The 19420-nt window shown below is 39.2% G+C and overlaps 1 protein-coding gene and 1 long non-coding RNA gene across 6 annotated transcripts in view; one reads left to right on the forward strand and one right to left on the reverse strand.

Annotated features, from left to right (window-relative positions):
* CLSTN2 (calsyntenin 2) overlaps window positions 1-2580 on the forward strand; it is a 267508-nt gene extending 264928 nt beyond the window's left edge. For all 5 annotated transcript variants that reach the window (XM_083868329.1, XM_083868331.1, XM_083868332.1 and 2 more), the window contains one exon: window positions 262-2580. In XM_083868329.1, the coding sequence (XP_083724455.1) occupies window positions 262-465 (204 nt within the window). In that variant the 3' untranslated portion in view covers window positions 466-2580. The remainder of the gene's footprint in view (window positions 1-261) is intronic.
* LOC310913169 overlaps window positions 1-19062 on the reverse strand; it is a 53962-nt gene extending 34900 nt beyond the window's left edge. Inside the window, exon 1 of the long non-coding RNA XR_014590771.1 lies at window positions 18877-19062. This is a non-coding gene — a long non-coding RNA (uncharacterized lncRNA). The remainder of the gene's footprint in view (window positions 1-18876) is intronic.
* Window positions 19063-19420: the final 358 nt, after the last annotated feature.

The raw sequence follows: 19420 nt of genomic DNA on the forward strand, positions 1-19420 counted from the left end.
CAGTTTAAAGAAGCTGATGTTGAAGGTTTAAATTTTGTTAGTGTGGCTAACAAAGAGATTGCTTATTGACATTCCATTCTTCTTATACTGTTTTTTAAATGTTTGCTACTAACTTGTATGAATTTGATGCCTAATAATCACATAATGATGGAAAGCAGATTTGCCCACCACGTTAGCATTTCTGAATGCTAATTTGAGACAGCTCTGGCTGGCAAGAAGGCACATTTCTGCTACTGTCTCATTTATTTAAATGTATTTTAGAAATATGAAAAGCCACACCAGACAGAAGAGGAGAGTGAAGGAGAAGACATAGATGATGAAGAAGAAGACACAACCAGTGCTGAATCAGATGACAGTGAAGAGGAGGAAGAGGAGGAAGAGGAAGTGGTTGTCCAAAAGGGACACAAACAGAATGCTACTAGGCAAGAGCAGTTGGAGTGGGATGATTCAACACTCCCCTACTAACAAACAGCCCTCCAGCCACAGCTCTTTTGGAACAACCAATACAATGTTTTTTCATAGTCTATGAATTCATTGACAGGATTTGAACTTCTGCTTGCCTCTAACTGTTTTGCCTAAAATGATCTTGTTGTAGTAATTGATGACATAAATTACCGTTTTCTTACAAAGCCTGGGGAAAACGTGGTACAAACCTCCTGGCACACACAGTTATAAAGTAATCCAGAACTTGATCTGTTAGCAAGCATAGTTCTCAGTTTTGTGTTTCTACCCTGCAGATGTGTGACAAAAGTCCTGTCATTCCATCCATAGAAGTTTTTTGCATTTGCTACTTTTTCACACAGGAGAGATTTCAGCTTGTTATGAAGAATTTCTTCTGTAAGTCCAAATACCAGTGCCATCTAACTTCACATTCTTATAGGTGTAAAAAACATAATCCACCTCCAAACTGGGGCAGGGCTTTAGTGCTACAGGGGCTGAATTTACATCTGTCATCTCGTCCTGCCTTTTGGCTGTTAACTGTCTTCTACAAGGGAATATCTAGAACTTGGCAGGGGATGCATGTGTGCCTGTGTAGACATGGACAGTGTATTTTTTCAGGCATGCTATCAGATGCTCAAGAGAAGGATTTTTATCCAATCTACCAATAGAAATTAAAAATGAGTTTTTTAAAAACAGCAACAAGATGGGGCTGCTGAAGGTTACTGAAAAAAAAACTCCAGCTTGTTCTGTGTCCACAGATTAATAAGGTCTTATGCAAAACGGAAATTTTAATGAGATTGAACCACTGAAATTCTATAGAATTGCTCATTTGTTATGGATTGAGCAATTTGCAGCAAACCGATGCTTTAAATGTTCTGTCTCATTAAATCATTAGCTTGCTGCGGCATCTTACTGAACTAGTGCAAAATAAGTCACCCCATTATACCATAGCTATGTATGGCTGGGATTTAAACAATTCTTTTAGAAGAGGAAAACATTCCCTTTTGCTTAGTGAAAGCCAGCTGGAATTCCTGTCTGACTGCATTTATAAAACATGATGCCCTATTTCTTCCGTACCCCCTGCCTGCCTGTAGTGCACAAGAGAAAGGACCAACACTGTCAGCTCTCTTGTGTGCTCATAATTCTCCCTTATTTCTTCTTCCTGAAGCCATTAATGTTGAGAAAAGGTTTTATAAAGCAGACAAGGAAAAAGAAAACCTACATGGAACCAAAATAGTTGAAAACAAAAACTAAAATCTGAAAAGGTTGAAAGAGTATTTTAGTTTGTTATGGTAACACAGCATATTTTTCTTAAACACTGTTTAAAAAGAAAAAAAAAAAGGAAAAAGCAGAGCTATGTATACAATGTGTTGATATGTTTGTGTGGTGTGTTTTTTGTCTCCTTTCCTTAAGTAGCTTTGCATCTTCAACTGCTCTGCTTACCAAATGGTGCAGCACTTGCTGGTGTAGCTGCTCCAATGCATAGAAACAAAATGGCATGGAAGTGAATGCTGCTTAGTGGTTTGTCTGGATTATTTTCCTCAGTACTTTGTTTTCTTTGCAATTTCATCTTTGACTTTTGCTTTTATAATCTGCTGTTTAAAATGAGCTGCCTCTTCTTCTTCATTCTCCCAGTCAATCTTGCCACAACAGGACCTTCCTGAGCATCCTGAATGGTGGCTGATGTTGCAAAGGGTACTTGGAGCAATCTTGAGGGTATCCACTTCCCTCAATACTGGATTATTAACAGTTCCTGAATGTTGTGGGACATATAGTGTGTTTAGGGGTTCCTGTAATTCCAGTTTCTGCATTTGATAGCTGAAGGGAAATACAGCAACTAGGCCTTGTAGTTGAATAACTAGAAAGTAAATGAAAGAAAAATCTATATTAATTTTAAAATTAGAGATATTCATGGTTTTATTCATTGTGCCAGCAATCACATTGCCACATGGTTGTTAAGATTGGCAATACAGCAGTTTTCTTTTGTTATCAATCCTGTTTAATTTTATTCTCTCACATATATTAAACTTAGAAGAATATTTGCAGAATCAAGGCCACATAAGTATATTTTATTTGCATGAATAACAGCTGTAAAATGTCCACAATTTCTGTTTAATAAAAAATTAGTATTAAAATTTCTGAATATCTTGAACAAAAATGTTATGTTAGATCAGTTCCTACCATCCTAATATCCTAGAGCATTTCCTGGTTTTAATTTTATTAGTGACATGAAGCAGGCTCTTCATGATGCTTGTTATCAGCACAAATCAGCAAAGCTTTCTGCTCAGAAAAAAAAAGATTTAAAATTAAATGTAAATATTTAAAAATTAATTTCATATTTAGAACTGGATTTAAATTATTTTAAAGTTTCTGTTATTCCTGATTATTATTATTGTTGTTGTTGTTATCATAGCAAACATTAGGGCAACTCGAAAACAGCAATTTACAACCTTATTGACAGCATTTAATTCTTTTATATATCTGTGAATTCATCAGTGTGTTTCTCCATTGAATAGACTTTTATCTTTTTGTTACTGGAAGCAAAACTTTTCAGGTTGTACTCATACATTACAGAATAAGCAAACAAAGTATTTTCTCTACTGTAAATAAACCTACATTTTTAAACCTAAGCAAAGTAATACAGGCATGTGTGTTATCACTAAACCTTGGTTTGGAGTAAGATATTCAGCAAACTAAAATGTATCACTGTACTTATTTTAGATTACTTTTTGGAATGAATTATGCAGCATTTTCTATTCAAATAAGTAGAAACATTATTTTCACAAAATGACAGTGAGAATGAGACACATCTTTACAAAATAGACCCTAGAATATTTGTATAGCACCGTGAGCAGTAACTTCCGGAGCGAAACTACTACTAAAAAATCAGAGAAATATCACTTTATCTAAAACAATTCTAACAATTTTTCCTCCCCTCTATAAATTATTTTTTGGTATATCCTACTTGCTTAAAAACCAACCAGAACATATACACACATACATACATACATGCATACATACATACATACATACACACATACACACACGGGGTTTTTTACCCCTAATCAAAAGCCAAAAGTCTCTCCTTTCCTCCCTGAAAAAAGTGTTTAGAACTGTAAAACCATTCAGGTTGGAAAACACCTCTAAGATCATTGAGCACTGCCAAGCCCACCACTAACACGTCCTCAGGTCCCCCATTCACGTGTCTTGGAAGTCCCCCAGGGATGGTGACTCCACACAGCCCTGGACAGCCTCTTCCAATGCCTAACCATCCTTTCAATGAGGAAATATTCCCCAATATTCAATCTAAACCTCCTCAGCACAGCTCAAGGCTGTTTTACCTTGTCCTATCACTTGTTACTTGAGAAGAGAAACCAACCCCACCTCAGCCTCCTGTCAGGGAATTGGAGACAGTGAAAAGGGCCCTCCTGAGCCCCTTTTCTGCAGGCTGAGCTCCCCTAGCTGCCTCAGCTGCTCCTCATCAGCCTGGTACTCCAGACTCTTCCCCAGCTCCATTCCCTTCCCTGGACTCACTGCAGCCCCTCAGGGTTGTCTTGTGGTGAGGTGGCTTTTTTACACTAGCAAGGCTTTTTTACACTAGCAATAAACAAGTGTATCCAAAGAAAGCAGAGGGTAATGCAGTAGCCGACCTTACTTCACTTTGGCAAAGCCTTTTGAGCTTTAATAAAATAATAAATAATTTGTGTCTCAGCTGTCCATTTCCCCAGCTCAGAGGCAGCTTTACACTTCTCCCTGGTAGGGGTCCCAGTGCACTGGGACACAACACTGCCTCTTCTCAAAGTCTTTGGTACCAGCACCAGGAAAGACTTTACTGGGGTGACAGCAGGTAAAGTCTGGTGGGATGGATCTGCTTCTGGTATTCTGGAATAGAAATTATAATACCAAAATTAGGGATGTTTGCAAAAAAATATGGATACTGAGAGAGGGAAAGGAAATAAAACTGTGAGTACATCTCCTCTAAGGGGCTTTCTCTTCCCTTAATTCACACATGCTGACCAGAATAAGTATCTCAAATCTAGGACATCCCCTGTCTCAGGGGGGTTATAGGGTTCTATCAGGTTCTGCCCTGATAAAATTACTGAATAAAAATAGTGGCAATATTGGGAGGAACCTGGATGAAGCAGCAGCCTCATCTAGGCTTCAACAGCTGGTCTTGGGATTAATGCCCCTCTGGGTGATCCCAATAGTTGCTGACCTTTATGGAGCAACTGCTTAAAGTAGTTCTATAACAAGTGAGCAAATCTAAGGAGATAGGAGAATAAAACCCAAATGAAAAAACATAAATATCAAAAAAAAAAAAAAAAAAAAAAAAAAAAAAAAAAAAAAAAAAAAAAATCCAAAGAAATCAAACCACCTTCTAAGTCATTAAATTAACTCCTGATGATTGTACATAATCCTGTGCTATGTAATCTCCCTCCTGCTTCAACCAGTATCACTAAGCACAGAAAGGCATTATGTTTTCCCTTTCAGCACAGCTGAGGTATCTGCCAGGCCTTGTTGCTGCATAGCCTCACTGCCCCCAGAGCCTGCAGAGTGCATAGCATTCCAGTGCCACTGCAGACAGCCACGGGAACAGCAGCCAGCCCATCCCTGAAAGAACTTGGTATTCCAAAAGAAACCAATACGGCCATGCACCAAAACCATGCAGCACTTTTTAAAACACATTTTGTAAGAATACTTTTTACAGCACCCAGAAGTTATGATCCTATACAGTCTTTGTACATGTTGGTCAAATGCTTTTTTTTTTTTTTTTAATAAAGAAAGGCATAACAAGCAATGTGTGGGGAATAATGTAAACTGAAATGGATCAGGTTCCCTAAAGCTGCATGTCTCAGATTTTGTATCCAATGATCAGACTTCTGATTGCTGGACTCTCCTAGAATCCAACCTAATTTTTGTTAGCATGGAGAATAAAGACACAAAGAATAGAGATAACCACTAAAGCTACAGAAGAGGAAAATTCATACTCTCTTAACACATCCAATCTCAAGACATATTTTTGCTAAATATATTGGGAAAATTGCTCCAGTGATATCTCAGAAAGTAATTATAATTCATCACCTTTGTAGGATTAGCAATATTCAAGCCTGGTATGTTCTTTTTGGTTTTGTTTTTCTCTGAAAAAGACATGGCCATAAACTAAAAATACACAACACTCGAATAGTGCAAAAATGAAAGGGGGAGCAAGGGCTTTAATTTCATAAGCCTCTGTCTAACATAGGGGTTTAAAATAATAAACAACCGTAGCCCTCATTATTTAAACTTAGCAGAATAAAATGAACCCAGGAAGTTTTGTATGTTCATAACTTCATTCCTGGTGATGAAAAGGAAGGCACCAGAGCAGCTATCCTTTTTCTCTAGAGGCATTTTTGCTGCCTTTTGGAGTAGGTATTGCCAGTGGTTTGTTCATTATGGTTTCCATGTCTCCGCTGGCAACAGAAACAGTGCTGCTGGCATCCTTTGGAACAGCCCTTGTAAAAGAGTCTGGTGCTGAACCATAATTCAATAATTCTCCTGCAGTTCTGCTCCTAGCCCTCCATGGTGGAGCACTCCAAACACGTGCAGAGTAAATGGCACAATGGTTATAGTGGAGAGCCCTGGGCTGACGCTTCATTAGTTACTGCCTATAAAGAAACACTCAGCAGCGTGAAGCACTACAAATGTGTGAAACAGTTTGGGAAAAGCACTCGTTCTTATTTTCAGTACTAGCTCATGGGGAAATTATGCATTCATCAGCTGTTGAAGCTCCTTGGCCAAGAATTGTCACTATTTATGTCTGTGCTGAGAACAAAAGAAGTAACAGATTTTTTTTCCCAGTTAAGTACATTGTACAATAAAAGAGTTCAGCTTTGCCTGGGCAAGGTGCACACAGCTTGCCAAACACAAAAAGAAGCTGTCTCCAAATAGGGAACAAAGATTTTACAATGGTATTACATCCTCGTACTTCAGAAACCCGGAAAGTTTCATGGGAGTAAAATGCTTTTCTGCAGCCCTACCTATTTGTTTTGTATAAATCTGGATACAGTCTTTGGTTTTCAGAGGCATTTAACTTCCCTGAGTATAAAGTTGTTTCAGGTGTTTTTTGGTGTAGTAACACCTAAAACTTTTTGGCTGAATGTTTCAGGATATACTAAGGGATAAAGAAGCAAGAAGTTATTAAAATTACAATGTCCTTTTTTCCTACTCTTGCCTCCCTTAAATATATAAACAGGTAGAAAAGACTTTGCTCAGATAATCCTGACCATGTCTGGGGCTACAATGACATTTCAAACCAGTACTAAAATTGGCAATAAATCCTTGTCTACAAACTGCTTAATGTGCAGCAGATGAGAAGGTTGTTTTAACTGGGCATGCTCTTTGGAATACGGAATAGATCAACTACTGTCAGTTCCATTAGAAAATCAAACTATTATTTAAGGAAGACTGGACAGGAAGGTAGAAGAGACTACTGCATGAATAACAGAAAGAGTTAAGGTTTACAGTGGTGTGAAAATAGTTGAAATTTAATCTTGTAGAAAAGAAAGAGACATAAAAGCTTGAGTATCAATTAGTAAGAAAATGGAGAAATTTTCTGGTTTTGTGCCAGAACTGACACTGTCACGATGAACAAGAAAGAGAATGAATGTAGGATATTAAAGGGTTCTGAGATGACCAGACATAGATGCAATACACACATATGTGTGTATACAAAAAAAAATCACAGAATGGTGCCCATGGGGAGGTTGATGAAGGAGAACTTGCAGGATTTTAGCTTGGTTGATGCTGAAGTTGCCTCGAGTTCCAGTTACAGCACCTCCAGCAGAGTTGGGAAGGGAGCAGGGCCATGAGAGGTGTTGCTAAATTGTGTGTGCATTAAGTAGAAAAATCCAGAGCCAAGGCCAGCCCAGGGGGTTTGAAGCAAACATTCTGTCTGCTGCGACTCAAGTTTGAGGGTAGAGTTACCTCACAGTTTAATTTGAGGTAAGAAATGGAACTTTTGCCCATAGACAACTGTCGCTTAGTTTTAAAGATTTTAACAAACATACTCCATGTGTTGATAAGGAGCTGGAGACACCCAAGGCAGACTATATTCCGTATTGAAAAGGCCCTTGAGTAAACTTTTTGTAGTGATACAATCTCCTAAGTGGCCACATAGTTAGGACTCCTGATTTTTGAAAATATACATAAAGAAAACTTTACAAGGATAACAACCATCCCTGTGCCAGTCTGAGAGCTGAAGTTGTGCCTCCATTCTCAGAATCCACTACTGGCACATTTATTTTTGGCCACTCCACAAACTGTTGTAAAAGTGAGAGATACATCTGAAAAGCGATGGAGTTTTTATATGTAATCTGTTACAAATACTGCACCACCAGTTGAGTAAATTTTTGATTGTGGTTAACAGGCAGTTCTATTCAAAGGATAATCATGACAGGGATGGGAGGATACACCACAGTGAATTAGTGCATTGTAGGGTAATACACACTATGAGTGGGCTTCCTAGGAACTGTTTCATCTCAATTGCAGTGTGTTTAGAAGTTCATACTAGACTTACCAAATTTTAGAAATAAAGACTGGTAGACAAAAGGAAAAAGTAGTGCAAATAGAGTATTATGCTAACAGTGCAGATTTTTTTCCTAGAATATATATTTTTAGTGTTATGGATAGGGGTGCTTCAACCTACTTAAATGTTTCTAAGCCTGGAGCTTCTTCTGCTTCCCCTGGGAGATTTTTCTAGAGTCTATTAGAATTCTCCATTAGAAAGCTTTTCATGAAAATTAATATAAATAATCCTTTTTGTAATTTTTGTCTCATTAGTCCCAGTTATACCCTTTTTGCACCACTCTGAATAGTTCCTCTAACCAGGATTTATAGCCTTTGAATATTTTTAGATAGTAATCAAGTTCATTGCCTTTGGTCATTTACTAGAGAAGCTGTGAATCCCTTCTCATCCCAATTCATTCTTTCAGTCTTGTATTTCTAACCTTTTCATAAAATGTATTTAATTCATAAACTAAATCCCCTGGTATTTCCTTGAATGAGTCACTGTCAGTTCACTCTGTTAAGGTGCTCTGTTTTGGTGTGTGTCACTGAATAAGTTGTCAAAGGTTAAACAATAAATTTAAATCGAATCTTGATTTTTAAAAAATCTTTTCTGTAATCTATGGATAAGTTCTCATATTATATGAATTTGGCAGTGTCTTTATATGGGTATGATTTAACACAGCCAACTAATAAACACTGGAGCCAAACAAACAATAATACAAAGTATAATCTGTTAAAAATTAGGTTGCTGTTTAATGTGAAAACAGGCATTGTCATTCATGTGCCCATGTTTTTAAGTGTCCCTACATTAACCAGCAGCTATTAACCAGTACTTTTACTTAAGACAGATAATAATTCTTCTCCTCAAATCTCAGTAGAATGCACCTACTTTCTAAAACAAATGCTCAGAATTTCTAGCCAGGCACTAACTGCTGCAAAGAAATAGAATTGTGCCTACTCTTCTGATTATTGCCATGCCTACCCTTATATTGCAAATTCATGATCCATTTCTGGTCTCTGACTGGCATGATGACCATGTGGTTTGTTTTCAAGAATGCCCCAAGCAAACCTGTGTTTTCTGGCTCAGAAGCCACACAGGCAAACAGGGAGGATGTGCAAAGTCAGCTTGAGTCTTTTCATTGATGTGTTTCCTTCATCTACTGCCTCGTGTACCTGAACTCCAAATCAGAACTGAAATCCTTGTGCTGGAAGAGCCACTACATCACTAAAACCCAAGGGAAATATAATTTGATTTCTTCTTCATTGGCTCTGTCTGCAAGGATTGTTGTAAAGGGGAGAGCAGGAACACTGAGGGTCCCAGTGGTGGCTTTAGGGAGCTCTCTGCTTCCCTCATTTCTGTCCCTAGTGGGTGTAAATTGTGCAAACCATATTGTAGGAAATGATGAATTGCCAGGAGTGGCAATTCATGAGCAAACAATGACTGCCTTGGCATTGGCTGTTTGCTGTCACTGCTCTGCCCAACTTCCCAAAACAAGCCATGGCATGAGGAGTACCCAAAGTACCTGATGGACAGAGGGGAAGATGAATAAGCCTTCCAAGGTCAGGTTGCAACAAAAAGGAGAGGAAAAAGAAGAGGAATTCCTGAGCTAGGAGCTGTAAAACATGACTTGTGATGAGCAGCAGGGCAGGAATCATACATGCACCCTGATTATTGTTGCAGTTTGATGAAAGGGGTTGTTCTAGTTAGAATTAACTGTACAGTTATTAAATATTTTATATGTTAGGGAGAGTGCAGGATTTTGAAGAGCTGAGAAATAATCTCATCATGTTGAATGTTACAGCTATGCTCTAATTGGCTGGGACAATTCTATTTTGTATTTCATCATCTCTTAAGAGTAAAAAATGGTATTTCCTCTGCCTGCAAAAATGTACTATTTTTCCCGCACAGTTAGTCATTTCCATTTTAGTGCATTGGTCCTTCTTGAGGAGCAGTAACTGCAGTTGGTAGCATGTATTTTTTAACTTGGGATTGCTTCCTAGCTGTCCAAATTCTGTGCAGTTGTGGCCACTTGTATGAATAATAAAAAAATATCCCAGAGAAGGGATTAAATAAACATATGCTGTATGGTTGTACATACAATGGTTGAACTCCATATGTGTCTCAAACCAACAGACTGTTCAGCACAGGAAAAATGCTCTTACATGAAAAATCTTATTGTTGATGTGAAACAACCATAAACCTTTTTTTGGCATGTCTTGTTGCAGATGCTAAATGCATTTCTGAAAGCATGAATCGACACAATTTATGCAGTACGATGAATTAAATTACTATATGCAATCAAAATGATGAATATTAAATTATTTTCAAATAGATATGAATCAGCTGCTTAAAGAAAAAAGGAAAACTCAACCCTTTCTTAATGAAAATGCACAGTAAATTTTGACAGTACAGTACACAAATCCTAACTTTACGCAGATTAAGAAGAAGTTGTACAAAACCTCCTTCATGGCATAGTGGTGTATTTCATAAAAGCCATGTCAAGTTCTACAGTCATTTATGAATTTGTACCCATATGTTTTCCACAGGACTGATTAAATATTCCAAATAGATCTGTTATTTTAAAATTTGTATCTGTACATGTATAAAGCCAGAGTCATTTCTGTGGTCACTACAGCACTTTCTGTGAATTGGCCAATAAATATAATTTTAGAATTTCACATAAAAAATAATGTTCTGTAATTTTTATTTCACTGATCAAGGATGTTCTCATTTCCTGAACCATTACCCTTAACAAACACACTAACACACCTCTGGTGGCAAAGGTTACATATCTGGCCCATATCTGCCATCCCTCTTGCTAATTCCGAGGGAGGAATTGCACCAATAAAATGTGAAATAGTACAAGGGGAAAAAACTAATTTTGGGTCACCAGCCTATGAATTGTGTTAGCACATCTAAGTGATACATGTGATCTCATCACACACAGGAATGTGCCTGACTTCTCTGTCTTCTGCTCTGTCTGGAGATCCCCTCCTTGTCAGCTCCTCAGGCTCGATCTCATTCTTTTCCAAGATGTTCCACTAATTACCTCAGGTCTGATCTGTACATCACAAACTCACCATGCACACTTCTTTACCACACAGTTGAGTATTTTCTAAGATTCAGTCCCCTCCAATTTTCAGACGGGTTCATCTCCCACTTCACAAATCTCAGTGACAAGCAAAAGCCAAACTTGAACATGAAAATCTCTGCCTCCAACCCCTGCTGCACCAGGCTGAACACAGCAAGTGCTGGAGGCAACATCAGCCTTCACAGCCCTGTTTCAGTGGCACAGCCTCCTATGGCTGGCTGGAGTTTGGGAAAGTCAGGAAAAATGCATATCCTACACAGGGACAGTGAGCCTAGTCCTATGTCGTCATAGGTAGAGGCAGGTGTTAAAGTTCACAGATTCCAAACAGAAGTCCCTGTTTCCTGCATCTCACTTCCAGAGAGTGGGGCGGCCTTAGCAATTCCCTTTGGTATAATGGGATTAAATATGGCCACCTACACTTATTAATAATAAAACTTCTGAGGGTCTTAAATATTAGTTGAGTGTGCTTAACTCAGCTGTGCTGAGCGTGCCACTCCAAGCCAGGCTGGGCCCATCATCAGTCTGCATGGCTGTAAGGCTGGTTTTCTTAATAGAAAAGAAGTTCCTAAATCTAATTTTCCTTTCCTCCTTAGAGAGCAGGTCCTGACTGCCTTTCCTCTCCTCTCATGCCTCAGTGCCATCTAGGCTTTTACTTTTTGTGTGTTGTTAGTTAACAAAATTAAAAAGGAAGGAAAGAAAATTGTATCCACATTAATCCCCACCAGAGTAACCAAAAAGTCCTAGCACACTGTCTTAATAGAAAATATGCATCTACTATGCACTGACCTGAGAAGACATGCAAGTCACTGCAAGCTTGAACAGTGCATTTTCTTTCTAGCAATTTAAATAGCCTTCAGAACCTGTTCAGAATTCAGGGTGGGCTTTTCACAACTGTCAAGTCTAAACTGAATGACTTGCAATGAAATTGCAGTGATTAAAACAAACAAAAACAAGTTACAGGTTCTTTAGAGAAATAGTCTGAAGTTTTCCACCATGTAATTTTACTCCTTTTGTATATATTCATAAATATATAGAGGAAAACTATTTTGGCTAATAATTAAGTCATAATGTGATCATGTATTTAATTTGGAGATTTCTTGAAGGGCTCCTGAAAAATTGGAAATATGAGCTAGGGCATCTTTAGGATTTCCATAACCCTCTGCAAAGAATTACTTCTTGACACAGAAAAGACAACAATTTTTACTTATTATTTTATGAAAAAAAATCTATTTATCATTTTATTCTATTCATAATTCCAAATCACTGTTACCTCTGCAAGTTTTCTAATAATCTCTGTGATATTTGTTCCTGAATTTAGAGAACATACAACAAATCATGGTGGCTTAGTCTATTTAAAAATATGTCTCAAGTAGTCAAACACTCTGCTACACCTTCCCCAATTTAGGACAGTGAAAGCACTCCTAACACAGATGCACAAAACACACAGATTTTTGTCTTAGTTACATACAAGATGCACTAAGAATAAAAAATTGAAAGTTGAAGCTTAACTCATATAAATGGCATTTTAACTTATTTGCAAGTTATTGTTAATACTACAACAATATTTAAACATTAGTCCTCTACCACACAGGAAAAAAAGGAAATGAGCAGCTGGTGCTAGTGTCAAAATCAAGTGCAAGGAAAGGTATTTACAGTCAGGAAGAGAAAGTAAGATTTAGTTCTTCCCTGTCACATGGCCTCAAAGCAAAAGAGAGTAGGTTTAGCTTAGATATTGGGGGGAAAATCTTTACTGTGATGGTAAGGAGGCCCTGCCCAGAGAAGCTGTACAGTGGTTCCTCCCAGGTGTCGCTGGCTCTGGCCAGCCCTGGCACCACCGCAACACAGGGGTCTTTGAGCCAGTGAAGCAGAGTCACTACTAAAGCGCGGATGAATTGAGAGACGGGACCCTCCGTTGAGAGAGCAACTGAGGTTTATTCTACCTTAGGGCCGAGGCTCCGAGAGACGGGGAGACGGAGAGACGGAGAGACCTCGAGCGCCTGAGCGTTACAGCTTTTAAAGGGGGGAAGGAACACATGGGACGGCAGAGCATGGGGACCAATGACAGGGACTCAGGGAGCATCAATCAATATAATAACCAATAATATAACTTGTAGGAGGAGGAAACCCTGACTCTAACCAATCACCCTGGACTCTTCCCAGAAGCTTCCAGACGGTGGGAGAGGTCTCTGGTTGACTGGCAGGGCTAGGTTCCATGTAAACAACAAGACTGACAGGTAACTGCTTTATGGTACTAATAACAGGGAGAATAAGGGGTAACAGGGCATGAACTATGCAACATTAACATATAATATATCAACAAAGGATAACCGTTAGCACTCATCAACCCACCGCCACAAAGTTGTGGCTGCCCCTGGATCCCTGGCAGTGTCCAAGGCCAGGCTGGACAGGGCTTGGAGCACCATGGAATAGTGGAAGCTGTCCCTGCCCATGGCAGGGAGTGGAACAAGGTGGTCTCTAAGGTCCCTTCCAACCCAAACCATTCAATGATATATTGATGGATCGCATAAAGACACATATAGACAAATGCTCATAGATATCTACGTTTTAGAAAGTTGTAGTTGATCTAATGATTACATGTATGAGATGCAAAGACATAAGCAGGAACAGAGCCAGCAACAACAGATTCATATATGCCTTCCTTATGTGATGAAGATTTTTGTGCAGAATACAGGAGCCAGCAAATGACTTAGTGGTCTAGAAATTCTAATTTTCAGTTATTCCAGTTTGACTCCAACAAATGCACTGACTCTACCCTGGCAGCAAAGATTTGAGCCTGTAAGGATTGCTGCCTTCACCATACACACTGGCTGTGGCAGTGACCAAATATTTCCTCCTGGCATCAGCACTGTGCCCTGACCACATTAAGCAGCTCTCCCTCACAGCCCTCCTGCCTCTTCTCTCACTTTCCCCAAGTTAGAAGTTACAGTCTGATGTTTCTCAACAAAAATAGGACAGACTAGTAAATAAGACCACAGGCAGTTTTTACATTTCCCTGGCTGCTTCTGCATGAAAGGGCTTAGAGGAAAGCTTACCAAGGGAATCAAAGTGTGCCTTCCAGCAGGGAAGCTCCTGAGATAGAGAATTTTTCAGTGTGACTTCTGCAAATCCCACTAACTTCTCAATCAGAAATGCCTGCTCAAATGAAAACACTGCCAAAAAAGGATTTACAAACATATATGAATGAAAAAAAATGCTGCAGGGGGTCAGAGTCAGTGTAAAAGATTTTGGTAAAATAAAATTAACACATATCTGTCTCCAAATTTCCTGAGACCTTGTGAGATGCCATGTGCTGTAGAGTTAATGGTGTTACAAAGAGACATTGACAGAGTCATGTATTAAACACAAAAATCACTAGAACTTGGAGTGAGGAAAAACAGGGAGTTGTTTTTCCTGTGTTTTTAATTAGAGGGTTTGAAATCTCTTTATAGTCTTACCTAAAGAAAAATGATAACTTCCCTGCACATAGACAAAGGTCGGAAGTAATTTAGGCATATTATTGCAAACTTTGTCCTTAAAACAGAGTTCACACAGAAATATAAGCAAAACCTCTTGAAATTTAGCATTTAGTGAAAAAAGTTGAGCTGTGTCTCTGAGATGAGTAAAACTTTGTAAGCAGGGCTTTATTTTTAACCCTTTCTAGCTCTGCCAGCAGCTTTTTCAAAGGAGAAGAAAGGATTCTGTCTGCTCTTGCTGTTTTTCAGTACAGCGATTAAGGAAGAGAGCAAAAACTGTGGATTTGTTTGTGAAGCTTACGTCTTCATAGAAGATAGGCAGGAATTAGATTGCGGTCGTGTGCATTTTGAATTTACCAAATTTCTGTACAATGGTTTGTCCCTGTACCCCCATGTTAAAACCCCTTTTTGTTTTTCCTGAATTATGGGTCCTGTCCATCACTCCACAACCCTGCCCAGATGACTAGAAAGTTCTAGTGGGGGGGGTGGGGGGGTGGGGCAAGTGATTGGCAGAGTCCCTGCCTTCTCCTCCCTTTTTTATGTATGGAATTGTTCAACTGATTATTCTTTTGTTCTGGGTCATTCCCCCCCCCCCCCCCCCCCCCCACTGGGATTTGTTCTAGATTGTCCCCTGCCCCTTTCTACACCCCCTGTACTTAAGCTGAGACCCACAGGGAAAACCTCACTTCTATGTGGGCCACCCTCTAGGTAAAATAAAACCCAGTTGAAACCCACGTGAAGTCCTCCTTTCTTCCTCACCATTGCCACGCTTCTGCCTGAGGCTCAGACCCACAGGATCAGAAAGGTACCACGCTGTACCCTTAAATGTGAGCTCGGTGCAAGAGATAGCCTGAAAACAGCACCGAACCCCCGCATTAGATGTTTTGAATTTCAGAGTGATGACTCAAGTTCAGTTATATCTTTAGAACAAGCAAAGGATTTTTTGTGTTGACGACATGGTCAGCTTAGTTTATGGAGAGGATTGGTTGTGCTTCCTCATTCTACATCCATTCTTGTATCTGAGAGCTTTCTACATTTAACTGCAGTACATTTCTATCTTATCCCTTCAAGCAGATATTTATGACAGAAGGAATCACCATCTAAATTAGTTATACTATAAGAACTCAAGCAAGAACCAAATAATTAATCTCTCTATAGATGAAATACTTGGAAGAGCTGTCAATAGTGACATCCACAATCTGCATTTCTGTGGGTAAAAGTACCCCTCCAGTTTCTGAATTTTTTTTCTGTGTCACTCATGAGTAAAAATATTACTCAAGATAGAAACAGCCATTCTTTAGGAAATAACAGTTCCAAAAAGGCATTGCTTCTTATCAGGCTGTTCAGCTTTGTCTCATTGCTCTCCACTTTCTGAGATTTAGCTGTTTGTTGTGGCCTGCTAAAACTTTTCTCCTGCATGTTTTATAGAGTGTAGCATTGAGGACACTTGGATTTATTCACATGAATGCTACCACACAGAACAGATCACAGTAATAAAAATATTATTGTCATACCTGGAATGTAAGAGGGCAGAATAGGTAGAGATGAGCCTCAACTATGCCAACCTAGACTCTATTTCCTGTCCTTTTTGCCTGTTATCTTCATACGATTCTGCATCCTCCTTTGTATTGCAGTTTTTCCACCTATGAAGTGGATCTAAAAAAACTTTTCTGGTTATCTTTTCTCATGTATGGTGTAACCTCTGCTTGTGCCCCATCCAACAAAACACCTTACAGGGCAAGATGACTAACCAAATACAATTACTGCAGATTGTAAATATTGCCATTACAAGCAAATCTTGTTCTCCTACAGCTCCTTTACAGACTGAATCAGCAGGTGACATCCAGCTGCCCAAGAATGAAAGACTCTGTCCAGGGAAAGAAGATAATTGTAACAGTGACAACCAAGTTCTAATGAAATTCATTACTTACACTGAATATCGTTTCCTCCTTAAATACATGACAAGTACATAGCGATATGGCCATGTTTACTTATTAGGGAAAGTTCAATACTAAAAGTATTGTTTATCTAAGGCTATAGAAGTCTCTGATTTTATGAACATTAGGACCAGCTCTACAGTAGTCTATGAGACCTTTAGAAATTCATTAGAATAGTCACACAATTGTTGAATATTAACAGAAGTACTAATAAAGTGATGCAGACACCGAAGATTTTTTTTCATATTAGGAAGCACAACATCAAAAAAATACTTAAGGAACTAGAAATACCTTCTACCTTATTATCCATAAAATTTTATGGTCCAAAATTCCACCAACATATGCTTTACACAAGCAAGAATTGTAAAGTACATAATGCTGGTGGGGGATGTCTCCTGAGAGGACAAAATCAAGCCTACTAAGAAGAAGTGAGGGTGCAGACATGACAGCAAGAAGAATTCTGAAATTCACAGCTCTCGGGGTTTTTCTTTCTAGCACATTATGTTTTAAAAAGTAAAATCTAAATGCTGATGGCCTGCTTTGACCCTGACAGGTGATCCTCCTGCAAGGAAAATCCAACAAAGAGACAAAGCCTCATTCCACAGATTGCTAGAATGCAACATTTTTATTTACTTTTTTAAACATACAATACTTCTGAGGCAGTTAAAAAGTAAGAACTAGAATTTATATCTAAGGATAAAACTTTAAGTCACCAACATTGCATTCCCACAGTACATATATTTGGAAGACAACAATAACCACAGAGCTGGGGAGAGACTTGAAATTGGGAAGGTAGTGTAGAAATTCTGAAATTATCATGCCCAGAAGTTTGAGTTCAAAACCTGTATCCCATATCTTTCTTCAGTTCAATGGCAGCATTGTTGTTTTTAGGGTTCCTTTTACAATAAATAAGTTCTGTTTTTCCCAAAGTGCTGGTTTCAGTCACATTTAGGGTAGCTTAGAGTGCCTGTTCAGAGACTACAGTATTGTTGCAGAATACATTCCTCTGCTATTTAAGTAAATGCCAAGCCAAAGCTAAGGCATTTAGTCAAAATAATTGTTGAGGCAAAAAGCCTAATTAAGTGGGATGCATCAATTTTATTTATGCTGTCTCGAAAGTCTAGAGTACACACAAGTTGTTTTGCTTGCTGATTTTCACTGAAGACAGATTTTTTTTACTATTATGTAAATATTTCCATTCTAAGCAGAATCATTATCACAGAGAAAACTGATCTTACCATCTTAATTCAAAATTGAACTACCATCTTCATTTAAGTGTGACAAAGCAAGAAATTAGCTAAGATTTTGTATCATGCCTACTCAGTCTGGATGTGGTTGCATTTTGGGGCACTTCAGTGTAGGTTGACTTTCACATAATATTGAACAATCACTCTCTGAAAATATTTTGGCCATGACTATCTCATTCAGAAACATCATCCTTGTTCCCCAGCTGCTTCAGAGACCCTGTGTGCGGTGGTGTTGCAGGATCCCTCTCCTGCTCTGTCAGGCCAGCCCTGACACCGGCCGCAGTACAAGGTACGGTTTGGTATCCTGGGGAACCTCACCCATCCTTTGGAGCCTTTTTTGCCAGCAAGGAGTAAGCAGTGACAAGAAGGAAAGGCAGATTCTGATAAGGGGACAGCAACTGAAGTTTATTGGCAGCTCCCGAGCGGAGACCTCACCTCCAGAGTGTCAGCCTTAACAGGGCGCTTGAACACACAGATACAACAGCTTATATCTGGGGGTGGAACAAGGGGATGGGTTCATTACCAGGCCGATCAGGAGGAACATGGGAGTGGCTCGACAGATAACAGACAAACCAAAGAGAAGTAGGAGGGGAAGGTTGGGGTCCTGTCCAATCACTCTACGCTCTCCCTGGAATCTTCTGGGCGCAGGGAGAGGCCCCAGAGTGACGGACAGGCCCCAGGGAGTACATAACACATCGACTGACAGAAAACTGCAACTTGGGAGAAACCATATGAGGAAGAACAAAGGGGTACATGGGACAAACCGCTTTAATTTACATAAAATCAGGAACCATTAATAACAAGGAACTTAATAAAATTAAACCCACACCGCTACACTGTATGATGAAAACCAATTCCCACTGGACAGGCGCACCACCCCCCCCCCCCAGCCCATGGACTTACATGAAGCTTTCTTGGAAAGCTCCCTGGTACTAGAGGTGAAAAAACAGAGTAAACACTCAAACAGCTTCACCACAGCCATCCCAGCACTGGCCGCAGTTCTCCTGGGCAGAAAGGCTCAGGACCAGTGAATACATGACTGCAATACAGAGATGGATAAGGGAGAACTAAAGCAAGAAAAAAAAAAAAAAAAAAAAGAGTCAGCCAGAGTCTTGAGGGTAAAAGAGAAGGTATTACTCACTGGAGTGCTCCTGAAGAAGATTTAGCCTTGCTTTGGACACTGGACATGACTACTAAGGGTTTTAAAAACAATAAAGGCTGAAGAGTAACTTTGCTAGTTGGACTCTGTATTGGGAAATTCTCCAATTCTCTGGCCCCTGTGGAATCACACAGAAATAAAGCTCTTAACTACAGGGACTGCTGCATTCTTTTGTGCTATTTTTGCAAAGATCAGGTTATAATAACAAATAGTTTTCTAAAATTCAAAATACAATTATTCAACATTCATTTGCAGCCCTCAGATGTAACAGGGCCAGGTCCCTTGGGAAGTATTTAAGGGGGGCTGCTAGAGAATGTAGGAAAAAAATTAGGCAGGCCAAAGCTCAATTTGAACTCCAAATGGCGACTTCTGTAAAGGACAATAAAAAGTGTTTCTATAAATACATTAATTGTAAAAGGAAAAGTAAGGCTAACCTTTGCTCTCTATTGGATAAGGAAGGGAACTTAGTAACTGCTGGTGAGGAGAAGGCAGAAGTGCTTAATACCTTCTTTGCCTCAGTTTTCAG

The sequence above is a fragment of the Zosterops lateralis genome (assembly GCF_965231275.1).
Source record: "Zosterops lateralis genome assembly, chromosome: 10".
Lineage (NCBI taxonomy): Eukaryota > Metazoa > Chordata > Aves > Passeriformes > Zosteropidae > Zosterops > Zosterops lateralis.